The 15,983-nt window shown below is 49.2% G+C and overlaps 1 protein-coding gene across 4 annotated transcripts in view; it reads right to left on the bottom strand.

Moving 5' to 3' along the window:
• Window positions 1–15,983, bottom strand: part of LOC133128433 (tetratricopeptide repeat protein 39A-like) — a 29,999-nt gene that overhangs the window by 13,364 nt on the left and 652 nt on the right. For 2 of the 4 annotated variants that reach the window (XM_061241954.1, XM_061241951.1), the window contains exons 2-9: window positions 13,220–13,270; window positions 11,557–11,607; window positions 9,793–9,846; window positions 7,537–7,641; window positions 4,287–4,418; window positions 1,913–1,956; window positions 595–662; window positions 431–495 (exon numbers count right to left, since the gene is read on the bottom strand). In XM_061241954.1, the coding sequence (XP_061097938.1) occupies window positions 431–495; window positions 595–662; window positions 1,913–1,956; window positions 4,287–4,418; window positions 7,537–7,641; window positions 9,793–9,846; window positions 11,557–11,607; window positions 13,220–13,270 (570 nt within the window). The remainder of the gene's footprint in view (window positions 1–430; window positions 496–594; window positions 663–1,912; window positions 1,957–4,286; window positions 4,419–7,536; window positions 7,642–9,792; window positions 9,847–11,556; window positions 11,608–13,219; window positions 13,271–15,983) is intronic. The other 2 variants (XM_061241952.1, XM_061241953.1) reach the window with 2 other exon arrangements.

The raw sequence follows: 15,983 nt of genomic DNA, 5'->3' as shown, positions 1-15,983 counted from the left end.
TATGCAGTGTTAAACTATAAAAACATAAGGTGTTTTGTAATTATTTTCTTAATGTGTCTTTTGTGTCCACTTTTTGTAAATGCTCTGACATACATTTATTCTGTCTCAAATGTATAAATGGTACAAGCCTCTTCTTTAATTTAAGTCTTCTTGCGGCCCAAAGTGGAAAGGGTTAAGGTGCATGACCGGGACCCACAAGGTTGGTGTTTCAAACCCCGGTGTAGCCAACATAAGATCCGCACTGCTGTGGGCCCCTTGAGCAAGACCCCCACCTAACCCCACAATGCTCCAGGGGGGATTGTCCCCTGCTTAGTCTAATCAATATCGATAAGTGTCAACTAAATAACATGTAATGTGAAACTTGCAAGACTTTTTGCAAATTGTTTTAAGTTTTATTTTGAATATTTGCAGAATTTTTACTTGAACATACTTGTAGATCTGGTAGCTGTTCCTCACTTTAATCCCTCCTTTGATGAAACTGATCATGTTTTCATCCTGCAGAAAACAGAAGGTATGAGGATATATCCCGTTAAACATGAGGATGAAACAGAAACTTAGTCAGATAAACATAAAAAATGTAATTTCAGTTATTACCTGAAGGAAGGTTGTCGCTGCCCTCTGCAGGAGACATTCAGCATAGCACAACTCAGCATGGAGTTCCTCTGCAGACAGGAGACACCATTACAAGACAGCAGATACTCCAACACTACTCCAGACACACAGCAGATACTCCAACACTACTCCAGACACACAGCAGATACTCCAACACTACTCCAGACACACAGCAGATACTCCAACACTACTCCAGACACACAGCAGATACTCCAACACTACTCCAGACACACAGCAGATACTCCAACACTACTCCAGACACACAGCAGATACTCCAACACAACTCCAGACACACAGCAGATACTCCAACACTACTCCAGACACACAGCAGATACTCCAACACTACTCCAGACTCACAGCAGATACTCCAACACTACTCCAGACACACAGCAGATACTCCAACACTACTCCAGACACACAGCAGATACTCCAACACTACTCCAGACACACGGCAGATACTCCAACACTACTCCAGACACACAGCAGATACTCCAACACTACTCCAGACACACAGCAGATACTCCAACACTACTCCAGACACACGGCAGATACTCCAACACAACTCCAGACACACAGCAGATACTCCAACACTACTCCAGACACACAGCAGATACTCCAACACTACTCCAGACACACAGCAGATACTCCAACACTACTCCAGACACACGGCAGATACTCCAACACTACTCCAGACACACAGCAGATACTCCAACACTACTCCAGACACACAGCAGATACTCCAACACTACTCCAGACACACGGCAGATACTCCAACACTACTCCAGACACACGGCAGATACTCCAACACTACTCCAGACACACAGCAGATACTCCAACACTACTCCAGACACACAGCAGATACTCCAACACTACTCCAGACACACGGCAGATACTCCAACACTACTCCAGACACACGGCAGATACTCCAACACTACAGACTTCAAATACATGGAGTTTTAGCACACAGCGACAGCTCAGAGAGAGCAGTGCCCCACTAAAAAACAGCTGGCACCTGGTTGGCCAGGTAAGATCGGCACCCAGCCTGACATGGTTTGTGAGCTACCAGCTCAGACAGGCTATCAGCACTAGCTAGTTGACCAGCTCATACCCAGCGTGACCAGCTCATGACCAGCTTCACGAGTTTCAATTTTCAAGCTGGTCATGCTGGCAAAGCTGGATTTTACACCAGGGTGCAGACGGTCCAATGAATACACACGCAAGCTCCATGAAGATATATGGAGTACGGTCCATGTTGCGGTTGGATTATGGCCAGCATGGGGTCTGCGGAGGCCTTACTTACCTTCAGTGCAGGTCTTGCTGGTGAGAGAGGATTTTTTGCGGAACCTTTGAAAAAAAACAAAACAAAAAAAAAAACTGTGGTCACAGAAAGGGCAGAACTGTGGGCAGAAAGGACAGAACTGTGGGCAGAAAGGACAGAACTGTGGGCAGAAAGGGCAGAACTGTGGGCAGAAAGGACAGAACTGTGGGCAGAAAGGGCAGAACTGTGGGCAGAAAGGGCAGAACTGTGGGCAGAAAGGGCAGAACTGTGGGCAGAAAGGGCAGAACTGTGGGCAGAAAGGACAGAACTGTGGGCAGAAAGGACAGAACTGTGGGCAGAAAGGGCAGAACTGTGGGCAGAAAGGGCAGAACTGTGGGCAGAAAGGACAGAACTGTGGGCAGAAAGGGCAGAACTGTGGGCAGAAAGGACAGAACTGTGGGCAGAAAGGACAGAACTGTGGGCAGAAAGGGCAGAACTGTGGGCAGAAAGGACAGAACTGTGGGCAGAAAGGGCAGAACTGTGGGCAGAAAGGGCAGAACTGTGGGCAGAAAGGACAGAACTGTGGGCAGAAAGGGCAGAACTGTGGGCAGAAAGGACAGAACTGTGGGCAGAAAGGACAGAACTGTGGGCAGAAAGGGCAGAACTGTGGGCAGAAAGGGCAGAACTGTGGGCAGAAAGGGCAGAACTGTGGGCAGAAAGGACAGAACTGTGGGCAGAAAGGGCAGAACTGTGGGCAGAAAGGGCAGAACTGTGGGCAGAAAGGACAGAACTGTGGGCAGAAAGGGCAGAACTGTGGGCAGAAAGGACAGAACTGTGGGCAGAAAGGACAGAACTGTGGGCAGAAAGGGCAGAACTGTGGGCAGAAAGGCTGCAGACGGTGGCAGATAGGGACAGAAAGGGGGAAATGGTTCATGGTGAATGGGGTTCCTGTCCTCTCTGACTGTGGGGAGGGGGGGGGGGGTGCTGGGGGGGTTTGAGCAGAACAGCGAATCTCACTTCATCAGCCGATCTCACCCCTGACAAAAGATCCGAAACTAATCCGTTAAACACCTTCTCTGGAACAAATCCCATTCTAACAGACCGAGATAAGAGTTCCACACCGGGGACCAAACCGGCTCCACTTCCCTGTACAGAGCCTTAACAGACACCAGACCATTGGGCCCATCCACGTACTGGAACAGAGCCTAAAGAGATGTTGTACAATGGATAGGTCCGGTCCATTGTCTCTATTGGTCAGTTTGCGCTCCAGCCGCGCCGATACGATATACTCAGGGCTGTGGAATGTTCACACATCGCATAACTCCGCGTCTGTAGATCACAGTGAACCTAACTAACGTTATCATCATCTTGCCGCTAGTAGCCTACCAAAGTAAAACAAGTAGTGAGTTTAAAGAGTCCGTTGATTTGGAAAGGAAAAATAGAACTTAGGCAACATCCTCGAAATACCAGACCACCAAACCCGGCTGAAGAAATGATGACTCATAACGACACTATGAGTTATTTCAATATTTCACTCTGGCAACGTCTACAACAAAAACAAATGACTTGCGTGTGCCAGTGTCGCCTGGTGTTACGTAAATGAGCAAACTGGCGAAGGTTCGTGCAGTGGGGATACCTTACTGCTAGCTAACATCCACAATACCGTTGTTTAGCAACCGATAAACTACTGTTCAGCGGAAGAATACATTTACCATAAAACATAGTTCCACTAAAAATACATTCATTTAAAGTTTGTTTTGTCTTTCTTTAGCAAAATGATGAAAGATAAATATGATAGCCGTTGTATAAAAGCGTTATGGAACTCAAACCTGTGGTATATCGAGGATATTGCCACAGCTAGCAGGGTGGTTATCGTTCCATAACGCTGAACCAGACCATGGGGTTGACAGCGTTTACCCGGACTGGTAAAGCACAAACTGGGGTGCGTAGGCAGAGGGGTGCATGGGCATACTGTGGGGTGGGTGTTTTAGGAGGGGTGCGTGGGCAGACTGTGGGGTGGGTGTTTTAGGAGGGGTGCGTGGGCAGACTATGGGGTGGGTGTTTTAGGAGGGGTGCACGGGCAGACTGTGGGGTGGGTATTTTAGGAGGGGTGCGTGGGCAGACTGTGGGGTGGGTGTTTTAGGAGGTGTGTGTGGGCAGAAGGGTGCATGGGCAGACTGTGGGGTGGGTGTTTTAGGAGGTGTGTGTGGGCAGACTGTGGGGTGGGTGTTTTAGGAGGTGTGTGTGGGCAGAAGGGTGCATGGGCAGACTGTGGGGTGGGTGTTTTAGGAGGTGTGTGTGGGCAGAAGGGTGCGTGGGCAGACTGTGGGGTGGGTGTTTTAGGAGGGGTGTGTGGGCAGAAGGGTGCGTGGGCAGACTGTGGGGTGGGTGTTTTAGGAGGGGTGTGTGGGCCTACCTCTGGCACAGGGTCTGGGCATCCTTCATTGTGTTCCCAGCTGTCAGGATGTCCGCTGGGTCAAAGGTCATCATGGCTTGCAACTGCCGAATGGTGGCGTAGGTGAGCGCATGGTACATGCTGTCTCTCTTTCTGCAACACAAACAGAGCCTTTACCAGTCTGGTACATGCTGTCTCTCTTTCTGCAACACAGACAGAGCCTTTACCAGTCTGGTACATGCTGTCTCTCTTTCTGCAACACAAACAGAGCCTTTACCAGTCTGGTACATGCTGTCTCTCTTTCTGCAACACAGACAGAGCCTTTACCAGTCTGGTACATGCTGTCTCTCTTTCTGCAACACAAACAGAGCCTTTACCAGTCTGGTACATGCTGTCTCTCTTTCTGCAACACAGACAGAGCCTTTACCAGTCTGGTACATGCTGTCTCTCTTTCTGCAACACAGACAGAGCCTTTACCAGTCTGGTACATGCTGTCTCTCTTTCTGCAACACAAACAGAGCCTTTACCAGTCTGGTACATGCTGTCTCTCTTTCTGCAACACAGACAGAGCCTTTACCAGTCTGGTACATGCTGTCTCTCTTTCTGCAACACAAACAGAGCCTTTACCAGTCTGGTACATGCTGTCTCTCTTTCTGCAACACAGACAGAGCCTTTACCAGTCTGGTACATGCTGTCTCTCTTTCTGCAACAGACAGAGCCTTTACCAGTCTGGTACATGCTGTCTCTCTTTCTGCAACACAGACAGAGCCTTTACCAGTCTGGTACATGCTGTCTCTCTTTCTGCAACACAGACAGAGCCTTTACCAGTCTGGTACATGCTGTCTCTCTTTCTGCAACACAGACAGAGCCTTTACCAGTCTGGTACATGCTGTCTCTCTTTCTGCAACACAGACAGAGCCTTTACCAGTCTGGTACATGCTGTCTCTCTTTCTGCAACACAAACAGAGCCTTTACCAGTCTGGTACATGCTGTCTCTCTTTCTGCAACACAAACAGAGCCTTTACCAGTCTGGTACATGCTGTCTCTCTTTCTGCAACACAAACAGAGCCTTTACCAGTCTGGTACATGCTGTCTCTCTTTCTGCAACACAGACAGAGCCTTTACCAGTCTGGTACATGCTGTCTCTCTTTCTGCAACACAAACAGAGCCTTTACCAGTCTGGTACATGCTGTCTCTCTTTCTGCAGCACAAACAGAGCCTTTACCAGTCTGGTACATGCTGTCTCTCTTTCTGCAACAGAGACAGAGCCTTTACCAGTCTGGTACATGCTGTCTCTCTTTCTGCAGCACAAACAGAGCCTTTACCAGTCTGGTACATGCTGTCTCTCTGCAGCACAAACAGAGCCTTTACCAGTGATAGGCCCACAGTGCAGTATAAGAACAATTAAAAACAGAAATAAATACAGGAATAAACATTAAAAAAAGACAATGGATAAAAAATGCAAAGTATTCTTTTTTATTTATTTATTTTTTGCTTGGGGGATTTTATGAAAGTCAGATTGGACCGGCAATGATCCACCAAAACGGACGACTGGCTCTGGAGCAGGCAGTGAACATGGGCATAGCGTGGGGAAACCCCGCCTGATGGTGGTCTGAGCCACAGCAGCCCTGTCTGACTGGGACATTACAGTGCTACACAAACCCCTCCCACAGCAGCCCTGTCTGACTGGGAGATTACAGTGCAACAGAAACCCCTCCCACAGCAGCCCTGTCTGACTGGGAGATTACAGTGCTACACAAACCCCTCCCACAGCAACCCTGTCTGACTGGGACATTACAGTGCTACCCAAACCCCCCCCACTGCTGCCCGGACAGTGATCCCCACAAAACGGCCCATAATGCACCACCTGCATTCAGGGCAGACCGCCTTTGGAAACCAGCAAAGAGAGAGGGAAAGTGTGAATGTGTGCATGGGTGTGTGTGTCGGTGTGTTTGTGTGTGTATGTGTGCATGGTTGTGTGTGTTTGTGTGTTTGTATCTGCATACCACTCATTCCAGCTCTCTCTTCATCACAAAGACAGAAAAATGTAGAAAAACCACTGTTCAGGGAGGGTGCCGACAGCAGGCTTACATAACACAGCGTCTCAGGCTTTTCTTTTTCCAATACACAAGTTCCCATTCCATGTGAAAGCAAAGGCTTCCAACAGAACAGACACTCTGCCGCTCAATATCGTCAAACCTCGAAACAGTTCTGAGATTCCACTAAAAAGCAGAAAATATTATATATTATATATTATATATATATATATAAAATATTTTCTGTTTTCATTACACAGTAATGCGCATGGTGTTTAAAGTATCGGCATTCTATGATGATGTACCGTGCCTGTAAACTCATCTTGCTGGTTTACAAAAGCAACTTTTATGCACACCAAATGGTAGTACACATGTATAGTGTGTAGTGTGTAGTGTGTAATGTGTAGTGTATAGTGTGTAGTGTATAGTGTATAGTGTATAGTGTGTAGTGTGTAGTGTATAGTGTATAGTGTGTAGTGTGTAGTGTATAGTGTATAGTGTGTAGTGTGTAGTGTGTAGTGTATAGTGTATAGTGTGTAGTGTGTAGTGCATAGTGTGTATTGGCACACAGGCACACAGTCCACTTTCACTTTACTGATATACTTCACTAACACAGGCACACAGGCACATGCCCTTCAGGCACACAGCAGGGAGAATCTCTGCTTTTAAAACACGATTGCTCATGTACCATCATGTACCACCGTCTGAAAGACATTCCTGCAGCAGGTACATGCAATGTCTCCAGGCTAGAGTGGGCTCACGCCACTATGCAACATGATTCACTTTGCTTAAGAAAAACACACTGTAACCACAATATTTTACACAGTTTTGTCAAGCCAAACATGTCAAGCCAAACAGGCTCCTTGTTGTTGACATGTCCTCCCACTAGCTAGATTCTGTCCAATCACTGAGATGAAATGGGGCAGAGCAGAGGGCAAAGGGGGCGGAGCAGAGCGGAGACTGAGAGACTCTGTGAGACTGAGAGACTGAGAGACTCTGAGACTGAGAGACTGTGAGACTGAGAGACTGTGAGACTGAGAGACTCTGAGACTGAGAGACTCTCTGAGACTGAGAGACTCTGAGACTGAGAGACTCTGAGGCTGAGAGACTGAGAGACTCTGAGACTGAGAGACTGTGAGACTGAGAGACTCTGAGACTGAGAGACTCTGAGACTGTGAGACTCTGTGAGACTGAGAGACTCTGAGACTGAGAGACAGGCTCCAGTAGGGGGTTACCTGCCGCTGAGCTGGGACACGGCCTGCTCAAACCGGTTCTGCAGAAACAGGTCCAGAGCCACCATGCAGTCGTCCAGGGCAGCGGCCAGCGATGACCTCTGTGACCTGGCCAACGGGAGGAAGTGACATCATCACCATCACCATCACCATCAAACAGCCCCCCAGCACAGGACCCTCCCACAGGACCCTCCCGCAGGACCCTCCCGCAGGACCCTCCCGCAGGACCCTCCCACAGGACCCTCCCGCAGGACCTCCCACAGGACCCTACCACAGGACCCTCCCACAGGACTCTCCCACAGGACCCTCCCACAGAGCCCTCCCGCAGGGCCCTCCCGCAGGACCCTCCCACAGGACCCTCCCACAGGACCCACAGAGTGACAGCGTGGGGGAGTCATGACCCTTCAGGCATTCAGCAGACACTCTCACCCTGAGTCACATCCTGGGGGGAGGCATGAGCACAGCCTGACACAGCGAATGCATTTATACACACAACTCACAGGTACTGTCGGGCATCAGTAATGCATAGAAAGGTACTTGAATCCAAACACAATTTATGTATTTTGACCCAGGTCTGATATGTACACACATATGTTGCTTATGAGTGATCACATGCTGTATTGCGTCACGTATGCCCATTTACTGTTTACAGCAACTGTACTGGAAATACTACATATTTTTACTGTACTTTTTAACGTTCCATGATCATCGCCCGTGAAAGATCCACAGTTCATTAGTCATACTGACGTCATGAATAATAACAATACCGTGTTGCACTGACTGTGTGACAGAGACCTCTTACAGGAACACCAAAGTTAATTATTTCCTATTTCCTCAAATCCAAATCCAGCCCTGGTTTTCTTTTCTTCCAGGTAATTAGTGCTACCGATCGGCCAGACTGTCTTCACACCTGACTCCCAGGTAAAGGGAGGGTGAACACACCTGACTCCCAGGTAAAGAGAGGGTGAACACACCTGACTCCCAAGTAAAGGGAGGGTGAACACACCTGACTCCCAGGTAAAGGGAGGGTGAACACACCTGACTCCCAGGTAAAGGGAGGGTGAACACACCTGACTCCCAAGTAAAGGGAGGGTGAACACACCTGACTCCCAGGTAAAGGGAGGGTGAACACACCTGACTCCCAGGTAAAGAGAGGGTGAACACACCTGACTCCCAGGTAAAGGGAGGGTGAACACACCTGACTCCCAGGTAAAGGGAGGGTGGTCACACCTGACTCCCAGGTAAAGGGAGGGTGAACACACCTGACTCCCAGGTAAAGGGAGGGTGAACACACCTGACTCCCAGGTAAAGGGAGGGTGAACACACCTGACTCCCAGGTAAAGGGAGGTGAACACACCTGACTCCCAGGTAAAGAGAGGGTGAACACACCTGACTTCCAGGTAAAGGGAGGGTGAACACACCTGACTCCCAGGTAAAGGGAGGGTGAACACACCGGACTCCCGGGTACAGGGAGGGTGAACACACCTGACTCCCGGGTACAGGGAGGGTGAACACACCTGACTCCCGGGTACAGGGAGGGTGCACACACCTGACTCCCAGGTACAGGGAGGGTGCACACACCTGACTCCCAGGAACAGGGAGGGTGAACACACCTGACTCCCAGGAACAGGGAGGGTGCACACACCTGACTCTGACACCAGGAGCGTGACTTCAGGAACAGGGCATTATGGGCTAAAAGGCGAAGCTGTTAATAAATCCACACTCAGGCAGCAGGGTGTTTTATGAATAGAGTGGCTTTGGAGAGTGAGGTACTGGGCAGGGTGAGGTAGTTAAGGTGGAGAGTGAGGCACTGGGCAGGGTGAGGTAGTTAAGGCGGAGAATGAGGCACTGGGCAGGGTGAGGTAGTTGCATGTTAAGAGTAAGCGATCGCTGACACTGAAGCTGACATCACCGCAAGGTAAACACGATATCCCAGGATTCCTTTGTGCTCACGAACAAAAGGGAGAGCGACCACACCTCAGGTTCCCGGCACAGAGAGAGAGAGAGAGAGAGAGAGAGAGAGAGAGAGAGAGAGAGAGAGAGAGAGAGAGAGAGAGAGAGAGAGAGAGAGAGAGAGAGAGAGAGAGAGAGAGAGAGAGAGAGAGGACCCCATCTCATCAGCGTCTCACAGCAGAACACATCAGTTTCCCCTGAGCAATAATAACAATAATAATAATAACAATAATAAATTAACATTGGATAGCAGTTTACTGTGCAAAAGGCAAAAGACATCCTCGATCAGAATTAAAGGAAACGTACTCTGTAGAAGGGGCGGGATCCTGCAGTTCATCGTCAGAGTCTGTCAGCTGTAACCTAAAACAGAAACAAGAGTGCAAGGCACTTTAGCGACGCACACAACTTAACACAACACAACACAACAGAACCAACACCAACACAACTAATACCAACACCAACAGAACACAACACAACCAACACCAAGACAACTAACACCAAAACCAACACAACACAACACAACCAACACCAACACAACTAACACCAACACCAACACCTGCCTCAGTGTGAAAACTTAGCCTTTCTATCAGTTACACCCCCGTTAACTCTACACACACCTGTACAACCAGGGGTCATATCCCGTTAACTCTACACACACCTGTATAACCAGGGGTCATACCCCGTTAACTCTACACACACCTGTACAACCAGGGGTCATATCCCGTTAACTCTACACACACCTGTACAACCAGGGGTCATACCCCGTTAACTCTACACACACCTGTACAACCAGGGGTCATACCCCGTTAATTCTACACACACATGTACAACCAGGGGTCATACCCCGTTAACTCTACACACACCTGTACAACCAGGGGTCATACCCCGTTAACTCTACACACACATGTACAACCAGGGGTCATACCCTGTTAACTCTACACACACCTGTACAACCAGGGGTCATACCCCGTTAACTCTACACACACCTGTACAACCAGGGGTCATATCCCGTTAACTCTACACACACCTGTACAACCAGGGGTCATACCCCGTTAACTCTACACACACCTGTACAACCAGGGGTCATACCCCGTTAATTCTACACACACATGTACAACCAGGGGTCATACCCCGTTAACTCTACACACACCTGTACAACCAGGGGTCATACCCCGTTAACTCTACACACACATGTACAACCAGGGGTCATACCCCGTTAACTCTACACACACCTGTACAACCAGGGGTCATACCCCGTTAATTCTACACACACATGTACAACCAGGGGTCATACCCCGTTAACTCTACACACACCTGTACAACCAGGGGTCATACCCCGTTAACTCTACACACACATGTACAACCAGGGGTCATACCCTGTTAACTCTACACACACATGTACAACCAGGGGTCATACCCCGTTAACTCTACACACACCTGTACAACCAGGGGTCATACCCCGTTAACTCTACACACACATGTACAACCAGGGGTCATACCCCGTTAACTCTACACACACCTGTACAACCAGGGCACGGATCTCTGGCACAATTATAGTAACTCCGGGAAAAGCAGAACTGAGGGCCAGATGAATACTTGTGTGAAATGTGTGTGTCTTATTCCGCAGCTGCTCAAGCTTGGTTTTGAAACAGCTGGTAGCTGGTTGACCGGTTCAGACCAGCTCCATACTCAACAGAGTTTGACCAGCTCAAGCTAGGTTTTGAAACAGCTGGTAGCTGGTTGACCGGTTCAGACCAGCTCCATACTCAACAGAGTTTGACCAGCTCAAACACAATCACAGTCAGGACTTGCCGGTATTGGAATTTCATGGCAACTTCCGCTCTCAATTTTCCCCGATACAGATGGGAGGCCAAACCGCAGGCTACACGTGTAATCTGGGTCAACACGTCCCACGGGGGCCTGACATATGAACCAAGCAGGAAGAAACCAGAATGACAAAGCACCAGGGCGTGTTCAGCGCTTTCGAAATCCGAGGCAGAATAACTGGTTGGACCGAAAAGCAGAAACGGCAGCAGCGCCTTCGGCCTGGAGTCTGTCCCCCCAACTCACCGGAAATCAGGACTGGCGGGGTCAAGCTCTTTGCAGTTGATGACAGACAGCCTAAAATAAAGCAGCTGTTAGGGTGGAGAAAGCCTCCATTCACAGCATCACATGACACACTACAGCCAATCACATGACACACTACAGCAAATCACATCACACACTATAGCATCACATCACACACTACAGCCAATCACATGACACACTACAGCATCACATCACACACTACAGCCAATCACATGACACACTACAGCCAATCACATCACACACTACAGCCAATCACATCACACACTATAGCATCACATAACACACTACAGCTAATCACATGACACACTACAGCCAATCACATCACACACTATAGCATCACATCACACACTACAGCTAATCACATGACACACTACAGCATCACATGACACACTACAGCCAATCACATCACACACTATAGCATCACATCAAACACTACAGCCAATCACATCACACACTACAGCATCACATCAAACACTACAGCCAATCACATCACACACCATAGCATCACATCACACACTACAGCTAATCACATCACACACTACAGCCAATCACATGACACACTACAGCATCACATCACACACCATAGCATCACATCACACACTACAGCATCACATCACACACTACAGCCAATCACATCACACACTACAGCCAATCACATCACACACTACAGTCAGCAGAGGCGCCTATCCACAGCACCCTGCCACACACTCAGTGACCACTTTATTAGGTAGACCTGTACCCCAGCTTGTTAATGCAAATATTCAGCTGTTTTTCAGACCAAGCATCAGAATGGGGAAGAAATGAGATGGAAGTGACTTGTGACTTTGCCCCATGGGATGCTGTTCTGCCAGACGGGGTGGTTCGAGTGTCTGATCAAATGAGCCGCAGGTCTGTGGACGGAAACAAGCTGACAGGAAGGAGACAGGAACGCAAATAACCACACACTGCAACAGAGGCGTGCAGAAGAGCATCTCTGAGCACACAACACATCGAACCTTGAAGTGGTATTGGATATTGGATATTGAAGTCCAATACATACCCAATAAAGTGGTCACTGAGTGAAATATCAACAATATATTCTCATTGTGGCCCTTTGGCATCTTTCCCTCCCTGGCTGCGAGTGTCCAGTTCGCTATGAGGAGCCGACCACGGTTCCCTCCAGGGCTCACAGTGCAGCACACAGACCACACTCACAGACCACTCACACAGACCACACTCACACAGACCACTCACACAGACCACACTCACAGACCACTCACACAGACCACACTCACACAGACCACACACACAGACCACGCTCACACAGATCACACTCACACAGACCACTCACACAGACCACACTCACACAGACCACACTCACACAGACCACTCACACAGACCACACTCACAGACCACACTCACACAGACCACGCTCACACAGACCACACTCACACAGACCACGCCACGCTCACACAGACCACACTCACACAGACCACTCACACAGACCACACTCACACAGACCACACACACAGACCACGCTCACACAGACCACACTCACACAGACCACTCACACAGACCACGCTCACACAGACCACTCACACAGACCACACTCACACAGACAGGAGTGGGAGGAGGCTGTATGCAGGGGGAGGGGGGGTGAACACACCTAGTGGGAGATACGGAGCTGCCCTGACTCTTCCTCACCGACAAGGAGTTCCTGAGAGAGAAGAAGAGAGTCAACAGAGGAAAAGGAGAGAGAGACTTTTTGACTTTTAAAAAACCCTTTATTTAATATAACTTTAAACAAAGGGTATTCCCCCAATACAACACCGACCACCATACCAGCTGCAACACAACCTGAACGATAAGAAACAGAGAAACAGAAACAAAGAAACAGAAACAGAGAAACAGAGAAACAGGAGGAAAAAAACATTCATTACTCGCTCAGCACATAATGACTTCATGCACTTTGCAAAGAGAAAAAGAAGGAGAGAGAGAGGGAGAGGGGGAGAGACACGGGGGAAGAGAGCAAGAGGGTGGAGAGAGAGAGAGAGGGGGAGAGAGAGGGAGAGAGGGGGGAGAGAGAGGGAGAAAGAGAAAGGGTGGGGGAGGGGGGGAGAGAGAGGGAGAGAGGGGGGAGAGAGAGAGAGGGAGAGGGAGAGAGGGAGAGGGAGAGAGAGACGGGGAGAGATAATTAAACTCCTTGCTTTCATTCGGAAAGGAAGAGTTCACATGAAACCAATAAGGCAATCAACAGAGTGGAAATGTACAAAATATTCCTAACAAACGGCAGTTCAAACAGCAGCAGAAACATCTGATGCCCGCATGACTTGCAGCATTGCACTGGCACTGTGATGCGCTGTGATGCGCTGTGTGCGCTGTGTGCGTTTGTTCCTAGAAGGGAGGATGGCAAGCTGCCTCTGAAGAGACACGCTCACAGGTGCTGTGCTCGTGCAGGGACATGTCTGGCTGCTGCATGCCGGGGCAGAGTTTATCTGCCATCTGGAACATGCCCCAGCTGGGGCAACGATCAAACCCCGCTCACAGCTAGAGAACCGCGTCGAGCCACGAACCTCACTGCTGAGAGGCCTGCGCTGTGTTAGCGTAACATTACCATGGCATTAGCACAGCGTCAGCACAGCACTGACACAGCCTCATCATAGCATTAGCACAGCGTCAGCATAGCACTAACACAGCCTCATCATAGCATTAGCACAGCGTCAGCATAGCACTAACACAGCCTCATCATAGCATTAGCACAGCGTCAGCATAGCACTAACACAGCCTCATCATAGCATTACCATGGCATTAGCACAGCGTCAGCATAGCACTGACACAGCCTCATCATAGCATTACCATGGCATTAGCACAGCGTCAGCATAGCACTAACACAGCCTCATCATAGCATTACCATGGCATTAGCACAGCGTCAGCATAGCACTAACACAGCCTCATCATAGCATTAGCACAGCGTCAGCATAGCACTAACACAGCCTCATCATAGCATTACCATGGCATTAGCACAGCGTCAGCATAGCACTGACACAGCCTCATCATAGCATTACCATGGCATTAGCACAGCGTCAGCATAGCACTAACACAGCCTCATCATAGCATTACCATGGCATCAGCACAGCGTCAGCATAGCACTAACACAGCCTCATCATAGCATTGCCACAGTGTCAGCACAGTGTTAGCACAGCACCAGCAAAGCATCAGCACAGTGTCAGCACAGCATTAGCATAGCATCAGCGCCGTGTCAGCACAGCACCAGCAAAGCATCAGCACAGTGTCAACACAGCATTAGCACAGTATTAGCGCGGACTGGCAGCGCAGCCGTTAAACCAGCGGACTCACAGCCCGCAGGGAGGTGCGCTTAATTCTCAGGTACGGTAGGGCCATTGAGCTGCTCCCCTGGGTGGGAACCTGAGCCGCACGTCTCCGCAGCAGGTAGTGCCCTGCTGATAATACCTGAGTCACCGGGAATACGGGCGGACGCAGAGAAATAACGCAGGACTTTTGTTAAAAGAGGGGAAAATAATGGCCAGGTCGCGTCCAGGCCCGGTCAGATACGGCACCAATGAGAGCCAATGAGCCAATGAGAGCGACAGTCTGTGACCCACGGCCGCGCCAGCCCGCGCCTCAGAATGCGGAATAACCTGCTCTCCTCGCACACGCGGCTGCGTTTGGGTAGCTGCTGATTTTATTTGGTCAGGTTTTGTTTTCCATTTCCTGGATGTGAATTTCGGGAGAATTATCGCTCCACATAAGCAGCCTTTTCGCGGCAGAAGCACTTGACGTGACGCGTAAAAACACCAGACTGCCCGCGCGCCTTGGCCAGGCGCCTGCCACGGGGCCTGAGGACCGCTGGGGGAGAGTCCCTTCTCCCGGGGACGTGGCCCGATCGTTCCGGTGCGGGGAGTTTGCATAAGGGCCGTGACATACGTGCTTGAGGAGGAATTTCGGTGACAAAGCTGTCCTCATTGCTGTTTTTCCGGTCAGGGCCCCATTCAGATTCCTCTGTGAAGACAGCTAACTAACCCTTACTATAGCAATGCAAGCCACAGAACACATTATACTACTATAATACTACTACAACGAGTACGACTACAATAATAATAATAATAATAATAATAATAATAATAATAATAATAATAATAATAATGTTATGTATGAATGTATGAATAATAACTGGGGCAATTAAAACTTTTAAAAAATTGTATATACTTCATCCGGTCGTGGACAGGATGAGTAGCTATGTGATGCCAGTGCAACAGGTTGAAATGATCTGATACCACCAGCTTTAGTTGTCTTTAAAATGTTTAAGATGGCCTTTGCCTAATAACAGCCTCCTGCGTGCTGACAACGTCGTCATTCAATAAAATCATTGTTACATGATTTCAGCAGAAAGGGAAATCCTGTAAAACACA

The sequence above is a fragment of the Conger conger genome, chromosome 5 (assembly GCF_963514075.1).
Source record: "Conger conger chromosome 5, fConCon1.1, whole genome shotgun sequence".
In the NCBI taxonomy this organism is placed as follows: domain Eukaryota; kingdom Metazoa; phylum Chordata; class Actinopteri; order Anguilliformes; family Congridae; genus Conger; species Conger conger.
Note: the sequence above shows the minus strand (reverse complement) of the source record. Positions and strands in the feature narration are given on the sequence as shown.